General features: G+C 45.3%; 1 protein-coding gene across 3 annotated transcripts in view; it reads left to right on the top strand.

The window, feature by feature from the left end:
- The window catches only part of PYROXD1 (pyridine nucleotide-disulphide oxidoreductase domain 1), a 231172-nt gene that overhangs the window by 75757 nt on the left and 136110 nt on the right, over positions 1–19305 (top strand). For 2 of the 3 annotated variants that reach the window (XM_085652720.1, XM_085652718.1), the window contains exon 7: positions 18501–18601. In XM_085652720.1, coding sequence (XP_085508846.1) covers positions 18501–18601 — 101 coding nt within the window. The remainder of the gene's footprint in view (positions 1–18500; positions 18602–19305) is intronic. The other variant, XM_085652719.1, reaches the window with a different exon arrangement.

Below are 19305 nucleotides of genomic sequence, written 5' to 3' on the forward strand. Positions count from 1 at the left end.
GGCATTTGAACTGGACAAGATGCTCCTGCCTGGTGGCGACTATAATCGAGCGCTCTACTCTGGCGCGCCCGACCCCCGCCTGACGGGACCTACGCGTGTCATGGTGCGAGTATGGCACGCGGCTAACGCAGCTATGGGGTGGAAGGACCGTTTGACCCGGGCATCACCGTTGTACGCGTCTGAGAGATTGGGCTCCCTGTGGACCTCGAAGGGCTTCGAGAAGTGGGACACGATCGGCATCAGTAAAGTGGGGGACCTCTGGACGAGGGGGGGGATTTAAAACATTCGAGACGCTGCAGACGGAGTTTCAGCTGCAGGGCAGTGAATACTTTCGGTACTTGCAGGTCCGTCACGCACTGGGCTCCGTCTTCCCAGATGTCGCCTCCATCCCGGAGTCTTCCCCCCTGGAGGATAGAGTGCTGGATGGCCACGTTCCGGACAGCACGATCTCCCTTATTTACAAAAAATTGATTAATGACCGCTCGGGCTTGCTGACTGGCCTCCGCGAGGCTTGGGTTGCCGACGGGCTGGAGTTGGACGACGAAGACTGGATTTCCACGGTGGCCTCTCCGAAGGAGGTGGCCATACCGGCTCGCCTTCGCTTCGTCCAGCTTAAGATACTCCACCGGGTTTACATGACGGGGCCAAGACTTCTGCGTATGGGCTATGCTGAGGATGGGTTGTGTAAGCGTGGGTGTGGTGCTTTGGCGACTTTTTTGCATATTTTGTGGGAATGCCCGAAGGTGGAGCGATTCTGGCGTGGTGTGCATGAGGTCCTGCGAGTGGTTACGCATGTCGCGCTGCTGCCTGAAGCGAGGAGATGCCTGCTGAATGTGTGGGAACCAACTGACTACTCGGTTCCGCAGACGCGATGGGTGACTCTGGGATATATGATAGCTAAGCGTGACATTGCTCAACTGTGGGGATCCCAGAGGCCCCCGGCTGTGTCGGCCTGGAAAGAACACATGGATTGGTGCATGTTCCGAGAAAAGGTGGTGTATGTGGTGAGGGGTAAGCCTGGGGCATGGGTGAAAGTGTGGGGCCCCTGGAACGCCTACCGCGGGGGTATCTGCGCGCCACCACTGCTACCTGCGGCCTCACCAGCCCCGTCCCCTTAGTTGACTCCTTTCCCTAGCCCCGAGCACGGAGTTCCCCCAGTCCTCGATCTGTTCCCCTTCCCCTCTTTAGAACTCCTGTGGATGGCTGGGGTCCCCCATTCGGGGAGCACGTGCTGTTACTTTCGATTGCGGGTTGCCTTGCGGGTGTGGTTTTCGTGTTGTTTGTATAAAATGAAACCGTATTGTGGGGTCAGAGTGATGTGGCCCACGACGTTGATACCTCCTGATTTTGCTTTTCTGCAACGCCAAGTGTTTTTGAACGTATGTCATATGCTCCTGTCATTCTAGCGGCCGGCCGGAAGGTTGTAGGCCCATACTTGTATATTCTTGAGATTGCAATAAACGGTTTCAAAAAAATAAATAAATAAATAAATACATTTTAACATCTCTGGTATCTCCCTTGATCCACGATTGTCCTCTTCTCCAAGGCTCTTCCAGACCTCAATTGATCAGGAAACTGAGGCAGAGGAGGAAGAGGAGGTCTCAATTAGTAAGTCACAGAGCAAAGGAGACAATAATCATACTAAAGACCATCTTAATGAGAAAGAATGAACAGAAAGTTCCTGTGCCCTAGGTAATGATCTGTTGGACCCATCAATGCATAGTCTGGAGGTCACTGGAACCGCAAGTGCCTCCATGCTTGAAGTTATGTTGATTCTTCAAAAAACTTTGCAGGGTCTGTTAGAGGTGTCAGTGCTGAATAATGAAATTTTAAAAACCCAAAGTGCATAGTTTAAAACTATGATTGGGGAGCTGATACAAATTAAAGGCCTAATGCCCCTATAGTTAGGCCAGTTGGAGATCTTCAGGAAAAGGAAGTTGGTAGGGAGGAAGAAGTGGTAAGGGATATTCAATCATATAAGGAGGAGCCTAGCGTATACATATCTCACTACCAGATGATTGTAAAAAGATGAGGGGAAAGAAGGAGTTACAAGCAGTATATCCCACGGCCAAGAAGGTGGGAGGACTTCCCCAGTAAAGGCCAAACCTTAAAGTAGCAAGGGAGAGGGAAGGGAGTAGGGCAAGAACATGAGTTTATAGGAAAGAAAGTGCCCCGAGCACCAAAAAAGAAAAACATCCCTGAAAAAAGAATATCTACCAGTAACCTAGAAAAATGGAGGAAGCAGGAAAAAGACAAAGGAAATTCTAAGAGTAGTAAAGATAACTTCAGGAAAACCTTGGGGGAGGATAAATGGGGTGATGAGGGATGAGAAAGAATACAAACGCAGGACCTAGTAATCTTAGCAGTAGTAGGGGCCCTAGGAAGAGAGGTAAGGAGGAGGAATTCAGCGGAAGAAGGGAGGATGCTATGGGGGGGCCCACAGGGAGTAGGGTTAGAACGATATCAGGGCCTGTGGGTTTTCCTTGACCCTACAGGGCAGGGTAAAGATGGGGAAAAAGCTAGGAAACGAAATCCCCTAAACCGTTCCCAACTCCTTTTTAGGTCTCGCTGAGCCAGCGCATGCGCTGCTCTGCAAGAAATTTTGTAAACGGGCTTTTAAAAGTGCTACAATGGCCGGCCTACAAATTGCGTGCATGTGCGCGCTTGCGCGCTTACCGCACAGCCATCATCTGGCTTTCTTCTCTATTCCTTAAAGTCAATCGCGATCACTTTTGCCAATTTCATGCGCGTCTCTTCCTTAAAGCCAATTGCGATCACTTTCACTTTTGCCAATTTCATGCGTGTCTCTTCCTTAAAGCCAATCGCGATCACTTTCACTCTTGCCAATTTCATGCGCGGGCACCCTTCAAGCGCGATCGCGGTCACTTTCACCTACCGCATCACTAATGTGCGCGCGTCGAGTGGAAGTATCTCTGGGTTAACTTTGGATCTGTGGCGGCATAAATCAGCTTCACGAGAGCCTGTCGGCAGCTGCGCTGCAGCAGCAGCTATAGAGGGAAAAGCCTTCAAATGGCGACAGAAGCGCAAATATCCCTCTGTAGCATCTTCCCTCAGCGAAGCTCTCTCCTCTTCCGGAACCAAATCTATCTCCATGGGTCGCAACCAAGTGCAAAGAATACTCCTGCCGTCCCATGGTGGCTTCATGAATTGTTTCTTTTGGTCGTCCGCAGGCGTCTATCTCAACACGGTCCTGCTCCTTCACAGCGCACAATGGTCCCCTCTCCCGTCTGGGCATGCAGCCTGTCCTTTGGTTTTCCATCACATCGCAATGCACCGCTTCCTCATGACACAGAGCTCGATCCTCTACGTGTTCATGAAGGATTTTTGTTCAGCCCATTCTGTACTCTTCGCTAGTTCAACCATTTACTAATATGGCATTGTTTCATTACCTTTTTTGTTGTGATATTGTTTCATTTTATTGAGTATTTAATTTGTTATGATCAGGGAGGGGAGAACCGAAGTCGTTCCCAGTCCTAAAGTTGGCAGCTTTGTATGTTGTGCCACATTCAGCCCGTTTGTTGTGTGTGATGGCTAAATGCATATAAGGTTCCAAAGTATTCATTCCCACCAAAGCTCCGACTCAGCAGTTCCTCCTGCAGGTTTTTATTTTTAATATTTGCTGAAATCTGTGCAAATGACTCAGTCTGTCACTAATCTCGGCAAAGTCACTCAGGCGAATAAGTCCCTCCCTGCCACACACTACTGTGTAAACAAACATACTCACTGGACTTTAGTGTAGCACTGTCCTGCCCCCTTCTGAATTCGCTCCCTCCAAAGCTCTGACTCCCCAGCTCCTCCCGCTGGTTTGTATTTGAAACAAGGCTACAGTATAGGACTTCCAAAAAATCTACTGTGCAGTGCATATTATATGAAACTACTAGTTGTTTTGTAACTGGCATAATAAATACATGCAGTAAAAAATATTAATTTAAGCTGTGCCGAATGAGTGTAGTTTGCACTCGCCATAGGCAGCACAATGATAGACCTGCTCATGGGTTTCAATAACAAAGTACTTTGTCTTGCAGAAAATGTATTCACTGGCATAGGAGCTTGTCATAGGCAGAAGCGCATCCACACAATCTCAGAAGGCGGCAGAGAAGGAAAATGAACAACGCAGGAACTGACACAATGTTGTGACAGCCCACACGTCATGAGTGAATCACCAGGGCACTTTAGCTGAAAGTGGTCAGCTTTATTTAATAAATGGCCCTGGGCAAAATAACTACAGCAGCTGTTTTCTCTTTGGCAAGTACCTGCTTGTCTCGTTGACGTCACAGGCTATTGGCGTTTGACAACATCATTTCATTTCTTGAAAAAAATCCTCACTTGTGAGAAAGTCGATGGATCTACTGTGTGGGGGTTAGTATGCTGAGGTTCATCATCTAAATTGGTGGTGCAGCCTGACCTTTTCTAACCTGCCTCTTCCTGGTGTGTGAGTGCAGTCAGTCATTCATTCTGATTAACAGGTGTATGCTGTATGCCCCCTTTCGCCATCTGAAACGCTCCAAATGACAGATTGCCATCTCTCAGTCCTGCATAACGTGAGGAACACACACGCAGTTGTTGGCCAGGTACAGAGTGAACCATTTCTCAACTTTTATTTTCTTCCCCCAAATAAGACTTACCACACACAAAAATTAAATCCAAGTCCGCATTGCACCTCGTCCATTTGTGCTTTACTTCACCACCTGGAAAGTTCCTGCATAAGATTGGACCAATCAAATTCATTAAGTTCCCAGACCATGATGCTGTGTAAATAAACATACTCACCGGACGTTCGTGTAGCGCCGCCCTGCCCCTTCTGGGTCTCTGGGTACATAATGCATCTTCATTTGGGTTAGCCCGTATACATATTTTCTATTTCATCTTTTTTCCAGTGCCTCTTAATCTTTGACAGTTGTGATGCTTGGCATTTAATATTAACAATGGATTCAGAACACATTGACCTACATGCATAGTTTTAAGGCTTCCAGCTTAAGGACCCCATTTCTGTAAAAAAAAAAAAAATTAAATTAGACTCCCCTGGGAGTTGTAGCAACGCTGCTGCCGGCCACACACCTCGGCATTGGTAATGCATGTGCGCAGATTGTTATAGTGTCACTCGCATGGCTGGCAATCTGCCTACTGTCTTTACAAATACCCCACCGATCCTAGCAATGCTCCGAGGCCTTTACACCACCCCTCCCCCTTTTTATCTCTACTACCCCTGCGTCCTGTATGTTTATTCAGCAGCAGAAAAATCGGTGCTTGTTTAGCGCTGAAGTCACAAAGGGGCTGCACTTTTAAAGTTTCATTCCCAAACTGCATCTAAAACATAACAACTGATTACATCGCTGGCCTTTTCAATTTGAATATCAGTACGTGCCTACATTTATCTATAATGTGCATTGGCTTTATTGTTGCAATTCTCGTGTCAGAAACAGAGCGCCATCTTCAAAGCTCGATTTTGTTTGTCTTTTCAATTTAACCATGAACGGCAGATCCCATAAAGCTGCTTCTTGGCCCATGAAAAACTAACAATATAATAACTCTTCTGTGTGCATCATGCTGGAGCTTGGGCAGCACTTTTACTGCCTTTCTGTTGCTTCAACAATCCAAAGTGGCGCAGAAGAAGGGAAGGTACATGATTTTATAATATGTTACTTCATGATACTTTGCAGTCACACAGAGAATTTTATAGTGCTGTTCACATGCATGGAGGCATTTGTCTTTCTGTCGGCATATTAAAAAGCCTTGGAATGTGTCTATAGATCTTTCCTTAGGCAAGCATGTATTCCTGCATCAGAATGCATGACCCAGTGTGTAGTAATCGGATAGCTCTTCAATCCCTGATGGCACATCACCGATAATATTATGCTGCATAGCTAAACACTTATAAGGTCCCAAAGGCGAGACCTATTGGCTATGCCAATGCTTGTTTCCTTATCTAAATGTGCAAGCCTGCGTTATATTGGTTCTGAGGAACTTAGAGAAGTAGGGTTCATGGCAAATAACAAAGGGGGCGAAGTAACCAAGGTCCTCCTTTACTCGGCATTAGTAAAAGCAGCATTAGAAAACGCAGAATATGAGCTGCTAAAGGAGGGTATCAGATTAATAACAAGCATTGGCATAGCCAATAGGTCTCGCTTTTGGGACCTTATAAGTATATTTACTTTTGCTATAATCGCGGCATGTAAAACTCGGGTGCCGCGATTATAGCAAAAGTAAAGAAATAGAAAAAACATCTATTTCTTTACTTTTGCTATAATCGTGGCACCCGCGCTTTACGTGCCGCGATTATAGCAAAAGTAAACATAATAATAAGGTCCCAAAAGCGAGACCTATTGGCTATGCCAATGCTTGTTTACTTTTCACGCAGGGGAGGGGGCCTGCGAGATTCGCTTGCGGGAGCGTGCGACTATATGGCGCCACCATATGGTGCCGGGCGCTCCCGCAAGGAAATCGCCAGACGCGCACGCATTGCCATTGCAAGCAATGCAACGTGTGCACGTTTTTGTCCCCAAAGCTGTGCCGATGGCATTAGGTCCCTCTCCTATGCAGCGAGGCGAGACCTAAAAAGGGTGGAAATGCTGAATAATAAGCAGGGAAAGTTATTTCTCAGGAACCACGGCGGGCTGGGAGTATGTCAGATAAGATTGATCAATTCCTTCTGGGATAATAAGAAAGATTTTGAAATTACTATAGCTGCGAAGGAATTAGAGAGAGATGAAGAAGATCTGTTAGTTGGGAACAGATATAGAGTCCTTGCTTCCCCAGAGTATGAGGATGAGGGGTGCCTGAGTGAGATCGACTAGGAGCAAGGGAGGTCGCACAGCCTGTCCATACTATCTTGGAATATAAAGGGGTATAGGAGAATAGCGACCCAAGAAAGTTTTAATAAGATTTTTGTGAGCAATGACCTTGTGTGCCTGCAGGAGACTTGGCTGTGCGACGAAACCCTAGCTATTGAAGGGTATGCCCAATACTCGAAAGTAGCGAGAAAAAATTCTGTTGGCAGACCATCAGGAGGACAATTGACGCTGAGCTCCACAAAAATTGCCAGGAAAACAGAACCCCTCGAACTAAAATGTAAATGGGCGCTAGGTAGTAGGGTGTTGCCACTGAATGTCGATCCACGCTATGAAGATATATGTATTGTTAATGTGTATATTCAGTAGGGAAAAGAAGATGAATATAAGGTGGATCTGGGAAATTTAAAAAAGGATATGGAGACTGTATGTGACACCTGGCAGAAGGATGTGTTCATGTGTTTGGGTGATTTCAACCACAGATTAGACCCCCGTAGAATAGATCCATGATGTAAGGAACTGTTAAGTGCCTATAGTATAGAGACGGCGTTGTTTCCTAGGGGAGATATCTCGCCCCAAGATTTGGCTTTTGGACAATTGTTGGGCTCTATGGGTTTGCTATGTGTAAATGGAAGAATGGAAACTGATCGGCCAGCTAGACGCACCTTCACAATAAGCCAGCAACCGTGTCCTATAGATTATGTGTTTACACATGCCTGGAGCTTTGAACTAATTCAGTATTTCGAGGTAGTAAGAGTGGAAGGCAGTGATCACTATCCTTTGAGGACAAAATTATATGCAAAAGGGGGAAATCAGAGAGAGACGTTTCTCCAAGTACATGTGGACTACCCAAAGTGGCTCACAACCCGTATATCAGAGGAGCATGTTATAAAACCAAGTGCTGTCCAGCAGACTCTCTCATTCGAAAAATCCCCACTTGATGATGACAAAGCCTGGTATGAAAATACAATAAGACAACTGGTAGAATGCATAAGGGTAAAAATTAAATGTGTCAAACCCGAGGCAACCAGTAATAATAGATCCCACACTAAAAACCGACCATGGTATGTTGAGAAATGTCGCAAAGTAAAAGCAAGTATTGGACAAAAGGAAAGAAGACTTATAATACGGTATAACGCTGAACTGTTATCTACCCTTCAGAAACTAAGGATAAAATATAAAACGTCATTAGGAATAAAAAAAGAACCTATAAAGACAATTGCTGGACAAGTATGCTGGCTGTAATTGAGTCTAAAGATGTGAAAGGCTTCTGGAAGTTTGTCAAAGAAAGCTCCGGTAAAACATTAGGGTCTCTGCATTGTTCGGTTCCCGAAGATAATTGAGTGGGTTACTTGGGGGAAATCCATGGGAAATGGCCAATGTTAGAGAAAGTAAGTACAACAGCATGGTCGGGAGCGAGGGATGAGATAAAGGGACATTTTACCTCCAGCCATATTAGGAAAATATTATCTAGCCTAAACCGAACCCGTGCTGCAGGCCCAGATAATTTGCCGGCAGTGATTATAAAAACTAAGCCAGAGTGGTGGTCAGAGTTCTTTGCGAAAATGTTTCAGGTACTGTACCAGATAACTGGAGAGGAGCTATCATAAGACCAATCCTCAAAAAAGGAGATGTAAATGCCCCCAAAAACTATAGATTAATAAACCTCCTTGATATAGGAGAAAAAGTCTTTGCCAAAATAATATTGGGAATACTTAAGAACTGGGCAGAAGAAAATCGGATTGGGCCCCCGGAACAGGGAGGGTTCAAAGAAGGACACTCCACGGTAGACCACTGTTTTGCGCTGTGTTCCATTGCGCGGAAGTCAGTTGAGCAGAGGGAAAGGTTGTTCTGCTGCTTTGTTGACTTCCGCGCAGCATTTGATCTGGTGGACCGAGAGCAGCTATGGGACACTTTGATTGGGTATAACGTCCCAAGAGATTTATTAGGGCTGTTCCAAGCACTGCATACCGAAAACTGGGCCCAGATAATCTTGGATGTAGATGGGAGTTTATCTCAAATAATCCAGATTGGCAATGGGCTGAGGCAGTGGTGCATACTGGCCCTCCTGTTTTTTTCCTTGTTCATTGCAGACTTGCCTTTAACCCTGGGCAATGTAAGTGGGGCCGGTCCGAAGCAAGATGGGAAACATATTTCATGTCTACTTTATGCGTATGACCTTGTTATTATGGATCAGACGTAGATTGGTTTACAAAGAAAGTTAAACAGGTTCCATGAATACTGTCAAGTTAAAAACTGTCAATATGGATAAGACCAAGATCTTATGTTTTGGTCGAGGGAAAATAGGGTTCACTTGGTCCCTGGGTACCGAGAAGCTGGAAAAGGTAGCAGAATATAGGTACCTGGGGATGTGGTTTGAGAGGAACCTGCAGTGGCATACTCATCTCGACGCACTAAAGTTGAGGGCATCGGCATCGGTGAAGGGATTAAAAAGATTTAATTTTGCTTCTGGAGAAATGTCAGATAAACCGGTCCTAAATGCATACTCAGTAATAGTACCACCCCTATTTTTATATGGTGCAGAAGTGCTTTATCTGAGTGGCAAAATTGGATGGGAATTGGAGGAGGGCAACACTCTGAAAAATCTATTCTCACTGCCCAAATCTTCAATGGTCCAAGCAGTGAGACTAGAATTGGGAACCATCTCATGGGGTATAATAGCTTGTATGGCACTATTACGATTCTGGCAGCGCCTGGGAACGGGATAGGATTAGAAAATCTCTCTACGGTGCAGGAACGAGATTGTAAAGAGTGAGCTAACCTGGGCAAGGGGTCAGAGGCACAATCATTAAAGTGTGTCACATGTTAAAGCTTACGCTGTGCCCTCAGACCCTCCAAATTAAGATCGATAAGATGGAACTTAGGGCCTTGGGAAAAGAAATTTCCAGAGCACAGGACCAAGATTACCTCTCGAGGAAAAGTTCAGTTCTCTTCATGTCCTCAGCGTGGCAAAATGAACAACATTTTCCTTATATTGACAGGTTGCCTAGCTGTCGACTAAGGAGAGAAGTGTTAAGGTTAAGAATTGGGGTAAACCCATGCTACATGAATAACTGGGTAAAAAGATCTATGATAGATAGTAAGGGTAAATGCACTTGCACTTTAGGAACAACATGTGATATCTTACATATATTACTGGATTGTCAGAAGGTGTTAGAGTTACGAAGAGAGTTTTTATGCCCGATCTTTAAAAAGTACGATATTAAAAACCGGGCGCAAGCAGTAAACCTTCTAACAGAAATGATGAATTTAGATATAGCTTGTGCCATGGGGAAGTTCATACAAAAAGTTAAAGAGCTTTTTGTTTCTAAATGTGTTTAGAACCGAGGTGCCTATTTTATAGTTCTATGTGGCAAATGGGGTATGAAATATTAAAAGGAATGCGGAGTGTAATATATGAATTTTAATAAGGTTAAATAATAAATTGCGTTTTTAGAGGCTTTTAAGATAACTTTTAAAACATTCTTGAGGATCACTGGTCTAAATAAATTTGTATTGAATATGGAAATTTTACTTTCTACACAGTATACAATTTGCACATGCATTTTACTGAACCTATTGAACTGTATTCGAGACAGTTTGTGAATTATAGGTTTGGTTGTTATTTTATTATTTTTATTTCTTTATTTTAACGAACTGCATGTTGTCTATATTGTATACTTTTATGGTTGTAAAAGACCAAATAAAGTTTATTTGAATGAGGATAGCACACAGTCTGAGGCTAGGAATGAAATCAACATATCAGACACACTTTAAGAGCCATTTTTTGGGCGACCTCGGAGTGTCATCCCTAGGTACACTGCTCTAGCTGGAGTAGAGACACAAAGCATGAGGTTGTGAGTATTATTATTCATCTTCTAGTAGGTGTCTTGTTGGATAGCCAAGTGACAAAGACATTACATAAATAGCACCCTTATAAGAGGGCCAACTCAATAGAAGTATGAGAGAGTACATTGAGGAATCAAACGGGTGATTTATTTAGGGTTTTTGTGAAGGTTTCAAAATCACCAAGAGGCAGCCTGAGAGGCGTGATTTAGCAACACCGTTCTTAAAAGAAAAGAGGTTGCCAACATTAAGATGGTGACATATACGAGCTATTCTGCTAGAGGAGAACAGTAGGTTCTAGACATGAGACCTTTTCATGGTAGGAAAAGAAACTAAATTAATTGTTAAAACTGGAGTACATTATAATCACCAAGAGCGTGATTGTCACCATGTGGCCTGGGCTTGTAAGGCTCCACCTCATATTTCGGGGTTGCACTGAACCTCTGTGCTACAGTCGTGTACAAGAGCTGCACGTGCTGGTTTCATTGCTGGAATGTGAACCACGGCCACTGCGGGATGCATTGAAAACGGGTTTGCATGCTGCTTGTAATTACCATCCCAAAGATGCAGATGAGCACCCGCAGAGTGTGGGGCACATGAGCCGAAGACGAAACTTCACGACGAAGGGAAGTGTGGGACTTGGCATGAGAAGATGGGAGGTGATTATTTGCAGGATATGAGAGGGCACAGTAAGGGCCATGGTTCTTCAAGATGCCAGGGGGCTCTGGGTACCATATTGCGCCTCTCCTGTTCTGCAGGAGTGCATGTTTGAGCCCTGCCAGCCCACAGATCCAAACAGCTCTACTTCTAAGGTTAAAGCGCTGCCTCTGCAAAGCCACGTGTTACAAGAGAGGCCAATCAAGGGGCTGAAATTCTGTTGATTTGGAGCTACCTGGTTGGGTATAAATAGCGGCCAGATCTGGGCGCCCCACACTGTACTCTCTGCCCATTTCACACCTGCTAGTTTTGGATTGCTCCAAGGACTTCCACTCACTGCTTGTTCTTATCTTCTGAACAGCTGCTTAATCCCAAGCTTTATAGACTCAGAATGCCCCCTGCTTTTATACAAATTTTATGAATAAACACAAATGGGCTTCAACATCCTAGCCAGGTACAAGCACGTCGCTGACACACGGCACAGAGAGCCAGTGAGGCATGGGGAACAGTGAATTTTTGCAAGATACAGCGTATATAAGGAGGGATTCCCTGTACGCGCGGGTTCATTCTCATAATGAGCACAAAACTATTGCTCCACAGTCTGATGTAAATGTAATGCTAATTAGGAATAATTAAGGATCATACAAGGTTTCTTCCGCATCCTTTCTAAAATAGATGACCAATAGTATATGGAAATATGTCCCACGCTTGGAAGTGGTGTGCAGGAAGGGGATTCCAGTGCGGTGTCTGTGTGGGTCTAGTGTGCTCAGTGGTGTGCACAAAAGGGCGTCCGGTTCTGTGGTACTGTGGGGCTAGAGTGCTCAATGGTGTGCAGGAAGGGACATCCAGTGCTGTGGCAATTTAGGGCTAGTGTGCTCAATGGTGTGCAGGAAGAGGCTTCCAGTGTGGTGTGTGTGTGGGGCTGGTGTTCTCAATGGTGTGCAGGAAGGGGCGTCCGGTGCTGTGGCTGTGTGGGGCTAGTGTGCTCAATGGTATGCAGGAAGGGGCATCCGGTGCTGTGGCTGTGTGGGGCTGGTGTGCTCAATGGTGTGTAGGAAGAGGCTTCCAGTGCGGTGTCTGTGTGGGACTAGTGTGCACAAAGGGGCGTCCAGTTCTGTGGCACTGTGGGGCTAGAGTGCTCAATGGTGTGCAGGAAGAGGCTTCCAGTGCGGTGTGTGTGTGGGGCTAGTGTGCTCAATGGTGTGCACAAAGGGGCGTCCGGTGCTGTGGCTGTGTGGGGCTAGTGTGCTCAATGGTGTGCAGGAAGGGGCGTGGCTGTGTGGGGCTAGTGTGCTCAATGGTGTGCAGGAAGGGGCGTCTGGTGCTGTGGCTGTGTGGCGCTAGTGTGCTGTGGGAATGCAGCTAGTTGAATCAGGGAATTCCCACCTAAACTCTCTATGCAGATTGTGCTGCCTCGTGGCCGCTTTTAACTCTTTCCTGTCCAAATCAGAATATAGACTGCTGCCCTGATTATTAGTACACCCTTGTGTTGGAGGAACTGCCCTCATTAGTTACACGATGTGTTCCAGTCCCTGGACCTCCTCGAAACTTCAGGAAAACTCTGAATCATTCGATATTTCGCGTTCCTAATATTTTAATTAATTTTACAGAGTTTTATATAGCACGAACTTGACCCGAAGGTATCGGGTATCAGAGCGCTTTACATAGCATCAGTTGCGTTACATGAGGACACATTCATTTTTAGGTCTCGCTGAGCCCAGCGCATGCGCTGGCTTGGAGAGACATTTTGTAGTTGGGATTTTTAAAGTGCTGCCTGTGGCCTAAAGCTTGAGTGCACGTGAGCGTGCACGCGCGCAGCCGCCAATCACTGCTGCGCGCGCACCACTCGCGTGCTTGCCACACAGCGCTCCCGTCCAAGCGATCGCGATCACTTTCGCTTTGATCGCGATCGCTATTACTTTGATTTTCACGGCCGCGCGGCCGTTACTTTTATGGCCGCGCGGCCAAATGCTTGTTTCTTCTTGTTGTTCTTTCTTTGCATGGTGGCATGAGAAGGCTCTCCTCTTTAAATATTGTCACGCACCCGCCCAGCGATTGTGTTATGGCATGTATAGTAATGTTTTCACTTTTATGTTTCCCATATATCTTTTTATCGATGTAGCACCAGTTATTTTCACGCGGCAAACAGGAAGCCGCCATTTAGATATCTGGGTTAGTTTTGGTGAACAATTTACCTTTCCTTCTCGTCGAGCACAGTGCTCGCTGGCCCCTCCTCCTGGTCTCGGCTTCTCAGCATAGTCGTGGAATTTGCATCTCGCCAAAGCTCCACCTCCCCTGCAGGCTGCTTCAGGTAAACAACCCTCAGCTCTATTTACAATCACTTGACTGGGCAATATTTGTAATAGGGGCAGGAAGTGTTTTGCAGGAGTGCAGGCAAGTTCCCCTCTATATATACTGAGCCTCGAGCACAGAGCGCGCTGGCCCTCCTCCCGGTCTGGAATTAGAATCTGCCAAAGCCCCGCCTGCCTGGCCCCTCCCGCTGGCTGCTTCCAGTTTGATACACCTCGTTTGCTTTTACCATTTGTGACTTCAGCCATAAGTGGAATAGTTCCGTTTTCAAGCTTTTAGTGTGATTCTTTAATGCCCTGCTTCACTCCAGTCAGCCTTATGTCACCAGATCGAAGGTCCCAAAATGTGGAGTGAGGTATGAGCCGCAGCAAGCAAGTCACCCTTCGCTGCGAGTATGTTTATTTCTTTATGTCCATTTCACATCTTTAATGAGCAATCAGTGTAAAGGTTACTGTGGAACAGCCTTATATAAAAAGTAATTGTTGAAACTTTAATTAGACTTTCTCTTGAAAATGGTTAACATTCAGGGGGATGCGCAGAGAGAAGCACGGGCAAGAATGCTGCTCTTCAGTGGCTTTTGGGAGCTACACCAGATCTTAGTCATGTCTAGATTGATTTGACAGCTTGTGTACCCAAACTCGCCATCCACCAGCATCAATGTTATTAACAATAGCATGCGTCATCCAATATAATCTGTGTTGGAGCCAATTAAATGTTTGCGACAAGACAACCGAAAAGGAGCCAGCTCTTTTTTATTATTAAAATTCTGCATTCTTTTGTTATTTTTTTCTTTTCCACTTGAATTTTTGGTAAAATGTTTGAAATTCAAATGTGGCTGCCTCTTTTAATAATAGTTATTCAAAAACTTTCACCAAAAGGCAAAGTGTTGGTATCTCCATGAAAGCTGCCTCCAGGAAATCTGCTACCCGAACGAATGTGCCTCCTCCCCCTCTCCTCCCCAAAATCACTGATCCCACCCCCACTGTACTCAGGATCACAGTTCCTACACTTTTTTCATGCACTTTAACTGCTTCTCTCTATTAACGCATTAAACATCCAAAGCTAAAAGAGCAGGCTCTTACTCATCCACACGGAACTGCTTCGGAGTCTCCACACAACCTCGTGTCTGTTTCTTCTGACCCCATCCACCGGTGCCCGTTTCTTCTCCCCCTCCCAGCAGCCTGTGCTGTTTTATTTGTACACTTCCATTTCAGTGTTGTTACATAGGGACAAGTTCACTCGAGGACATGGTAGGATTAGCCAGAGCATCCATCACAGTGCAATCAAAGAAAAAGAATTGGAAGAAAAATAAACACCAGTGTTCAGACTGTAGCATAGTATCCCCCTTCTGGTCATGTCTTCTCTAGTGGACTGCTACTAAAAATGCTGAATTGTACTGTATTTTTGTTTACATTTCCTCACCTCTCGCAATCAACTTCTGATGAATGTCCTGCTGAAAACAATGTGAGCATGTGACTCTGACTAATTCTGTGTTTGCCTGCACGGCAGCTATTCCCCGTCACTTGGATGCCTACTTAGCTACTCCCAAGTGTGCTGTGCGAGCCACTGGTACCACGAGCCGTGGCTGAAGCCAACAGATAACTGGTGCTTCTGAGTTGTACCTAGCATTCTGCAGTCATGCTGATGCTCCAGCTGGTGAGTGAGTTCAACTACCTCCTTAATGAGCCCCCTTCAACTCCGAACCATCAGCTGTCATGCATCTCTGAACTGTGCTCAAGCCATGGCATGCGTCCGAGCTGCTACTAACATACTCGTAGATCCTGGCAGGCAAGACATTACTGTACATGCCAACATATTGCTTCTACTCCCAACAAAGACATCCATTTTTAACTGACAAGAGTTTATTCTATATGCAACACGTTCAGACAGCGCTAGCTTTTTAACAATACATTGCAATCAGGGACTTGTAGTACTGCTTTTAATATTGTATAAAAATCATAACGTGATAAATAGTGGTTGGTTAAACACTGGCTCATTGAAGATGTGGTGTGTGACATGGATCAACTTCACAATTAAGATACCATGCCTTCAAATCTGTATGAAGGTGTAGTAAAATGACTAAACAGCTACGCGAAGTGCTTGTCGAGCTGTTTGGCTCACGAGTTGCGTTCTTGTTATTTAAAATAATTTCAATAATCGGGCCAGCAGGGTGAGTTAAACTTGTTACTAGGTCCTGCACTTTACCAAAAGCTGGTTGCTTCTGTGATTAGTTCTGTGTAGTTAGCGTTGATTATCCACACAGTTTCTTCATTCCACACAATTCAACTCCTCACATTTCCAATTCACACCACAAAATTCGACACCAAACCACATAATTCAACTCTACAACACAATTACCCAACACACCACATATATCCAATCCACACCACAAAATTCCACATCATGCCACAAAATTAAACAGCACACCACATAATTAAACTCCACTACATACCACTCCACAACACAAAATACCATTCCACATAGTTACACTACATAACACACATCCCACTCCACATAATTCCAGTACACTCAATAGCACATAATTATTGTCCACATATTTCCACTGCTCAGCATACCACATAATTACACTACACAAATTCACTTCACACCACACAATTGCAAAACTAACAATTCCAATCCAACCCACGTAATTCCACTACACGCCACATACATACACTCCATAACATATAGTTAAAAAACATTCATTTACAATGCCAATAGCTCTAACTCAAGCAAATGCAAAACATTGTATTTCCAATCCTTGTTTAATAGGGTCGTTCAGTTGTACATACTGTCTTCTTGGTTATATATAAAGGTAACAAAAATGCTTATAACACTTTTTTATTATAACTTTTCAACATGCTGCACAGCAGCCATGCTTCTCTACAACATAGCTTAAAGACATTGGCAAAACCAATAGCTCTGACCAAACACTTATAAGGTCCCAGAGGCGAGACCTATTGGCTATGCCAATGCTTGTTTTGTTAGGTACGGAGAGATTAAGTGATATGCCCATAATCACAGGATGTTCAGCATCGTTGCCGAGTCTGGAACCCAGTTCCCCAGATTCGTGGTCGACCGCCCTAGCCGTTAGGCCAACTCCTCTCCCCAATAGACGTGGGTAGGTTCTTTGCCTTATATTTCTCCCTTTGCCTTATGTTTTCTCCCTTTTCCCTGTCACATTTTACCCTCTCCCCTTCTTCACCTTGGCCGTTGTGGCTTGCACGCCTCTTTCCCTTTCCCGGTGTTCCCACTATTAGTTCTAGGCACATGCTTTGTCTCCGAGACTGAGCTGCCGCAGTGAGTAGAGCAGTGCAATGGTGGAGCTACAAAACGAAGTAGTAATTGAACTGCAGGTTTGAGGTCTTGGTTGGGGAAGGGTGGCGTGAATCCTCAGAGCAGTCTAATTTGGAGTTGGGTCCCTTTTGCCAGGGCGTTGATGTGTGTTTGAAAATTCAAGTCCTGGTCCAGAATAGAACGGAAGATTGGGGGCTTCCAACAATGGCTGCTTGCACCCAAGTATATGTTGCATCCGCTTGGCTTACACCAGCAGCTTCTTAAGGTTGACATGATGGCGTGCCGTCCACGACTGAAGGAATCACGGGTCTTGGTATGGTCAGTTCTGCCCTCCCATCATCATAAACAGCTGGTTTGGGAGGAGATGCGATGTCAGGGGGTCCGTGTACAGGTGAAGGGGGGCTGGGGAAAGGATGCAACTTGAGGTACAGCTCATTGGAGAGCTTAGAGACTCGATGCCACCGTTCCAAGAGACCAATGCCGGCCTTTCGTTGTTGTTCTAGGGTCTGCAAAGGCCTAGGCATGATTGAAACCGTATGCATTGATTTGTATCACGACTCTTCTGTTTTGTTTACTTTCGTTATCTGTCCGGAGTTATTAACGCACCTGTAGGGCACGTTTATAAGTCTATTTATATTTGGTGTTTAACTCATTTAATCAGATCAAGGCTCAAAATACTGCCTTAAGGTGAGTGGGTCCCAGTCTGGACATCAAACACTGGCGGTGCCGGTCGAAAACCGGTCACGTGGCAATCCACCTCGCAGGCACAGTGCCTGTGCCAGGCAGGTCATCACACTGGTGTGCATACCTGCGAGTAAGTGAGTCCCAATCCGGCCGGCTGCGTCTCGAGCCGGTGCCCGGGATGGACATGCGTCCAAGTCCTGGCCTGTCACACTGGTGGGCATAGGCTTCACCTCGGTATCCATGGATTGTGTGTCACTGTGTGCAATGCGCACCCTCTCAATGTCTGCCTCTGATCCACAGCTGATGTCCCTAGGTTTTTAGAAGGAGGCCTGGTTAATCAATGAAAACAGCTGGCATGTCACGAGGACTGGGAGGTCTGGTTTGCCTTTGTCTAACATGCCCAGCACACCACCCACTGTGTGTAGCATTGCTGTCTTTGTGTTGCAGCAGTGCCTAAGGACCGAACGAAAAATATTAAAGAGTTGTTTTAATTTACTGCTTCAAAGCACAACTTTTGCCTTGAATATTAGGTTCAAAAACTGGGTGAAAATAGTTTCATCTGAATGTGGTTGTTTGAGAAGGGGGCGGGTTCTCCCTCCAGTTTTTCACCTATGCAGGTCTGCTCCCTGTGCCGGAGCAGTGTTTATCCCGCTCATTAATGAGGGAGTGCGGGACATGTTCACGCCTTTCACGGTTCTTTCCCGGATATGGCATGTCCTGCAAGCGTGTCCATCATGCGTTTATTCCGCATGATGTGTTTTTTCCAGGTTAGGGATTTTTGAGATGTCAGTTGTAGGGTGAAGAAAGAGAAAGAACTCGATTTGTTTGATATATTTTGGGTTCAACCGAAAGGCAAGCAGTGATGAGTGGTGATGACGTGTTCTTAACTGGTTTCAGAAGGCGATCCAGAGGAAGGCAGCAGCAGACGACCCGCGGAAGTGGGCAGCGCCCTGGGCCCGGACTGGCACGAAGGCTTGAACCTGAAAGCAACCAAAGATGTAGGTTACGCATGACCCGATCAATCTTATTTACCTTTGTATGAGATAGTTAATTTCAAAAAGCTGTCTGGATGACATATTGTAGTCAATGTACTGATATTACTTTGGACTTGTCCGACTTTTTTTTTTTTTTAAACAAAATTTTGCTTTTATTCCCTTTATTTTTGGTTTCGAACATTGCAAATCATAGCAGACTCATTGATTTAAGCTATGTTTTCCAAACTTCTTTCAGGTAAAAAAGAAAGGGTTGGGAGTGTAGTAAAGCGAGAGTGATTTCAGGTGGATTCCTTGTTTAAAGAAAATAAATAAACAACAATTAATCAACTCCCAGCTGACAGAAAATGTTCTTATTAAATTGTAAATAAAAATATTGACCAAAATTGGTTCTCTTTTCATTCTGGCATTGTAGTATAGATCCGATCAGAGCTGCAAAATATATTTGTGGTGTGACAGGGAATATAGGAGCGAATCAAGCTTTAGGGAGTTGGTGCATAAGTCTGTTGTGACATTTGCAGTGATGTGCTTCTAAATCCTGGGCTCTTCGTGCTAAGCTGCGCCTAATCATTTACAGCGCCGCCTCTTAAGGCCTTACCCTTAACACTTTCCACTTTTGCCCTGAGTGGCTTTGCGTCTATTCTTAGACGGTTGGATTTGATGGCCAGGAGTGCATACGTTTGGTGGTAAACAGATTTAAGAGCATTCTG

Source organism: Triturus cristatus, chromosome 4_1 (assembly GCF_964204655.1).
Source record: "Triturus cristatus chromosome 4_1, aTriCri1.1, whole genome shotgun sequence".
Lineage (NCBI taxonomy): Eukaryota > Metazoa > Chordata > Amphibia > Caudata > Salamandridae > Triturus > Triturus cristatus.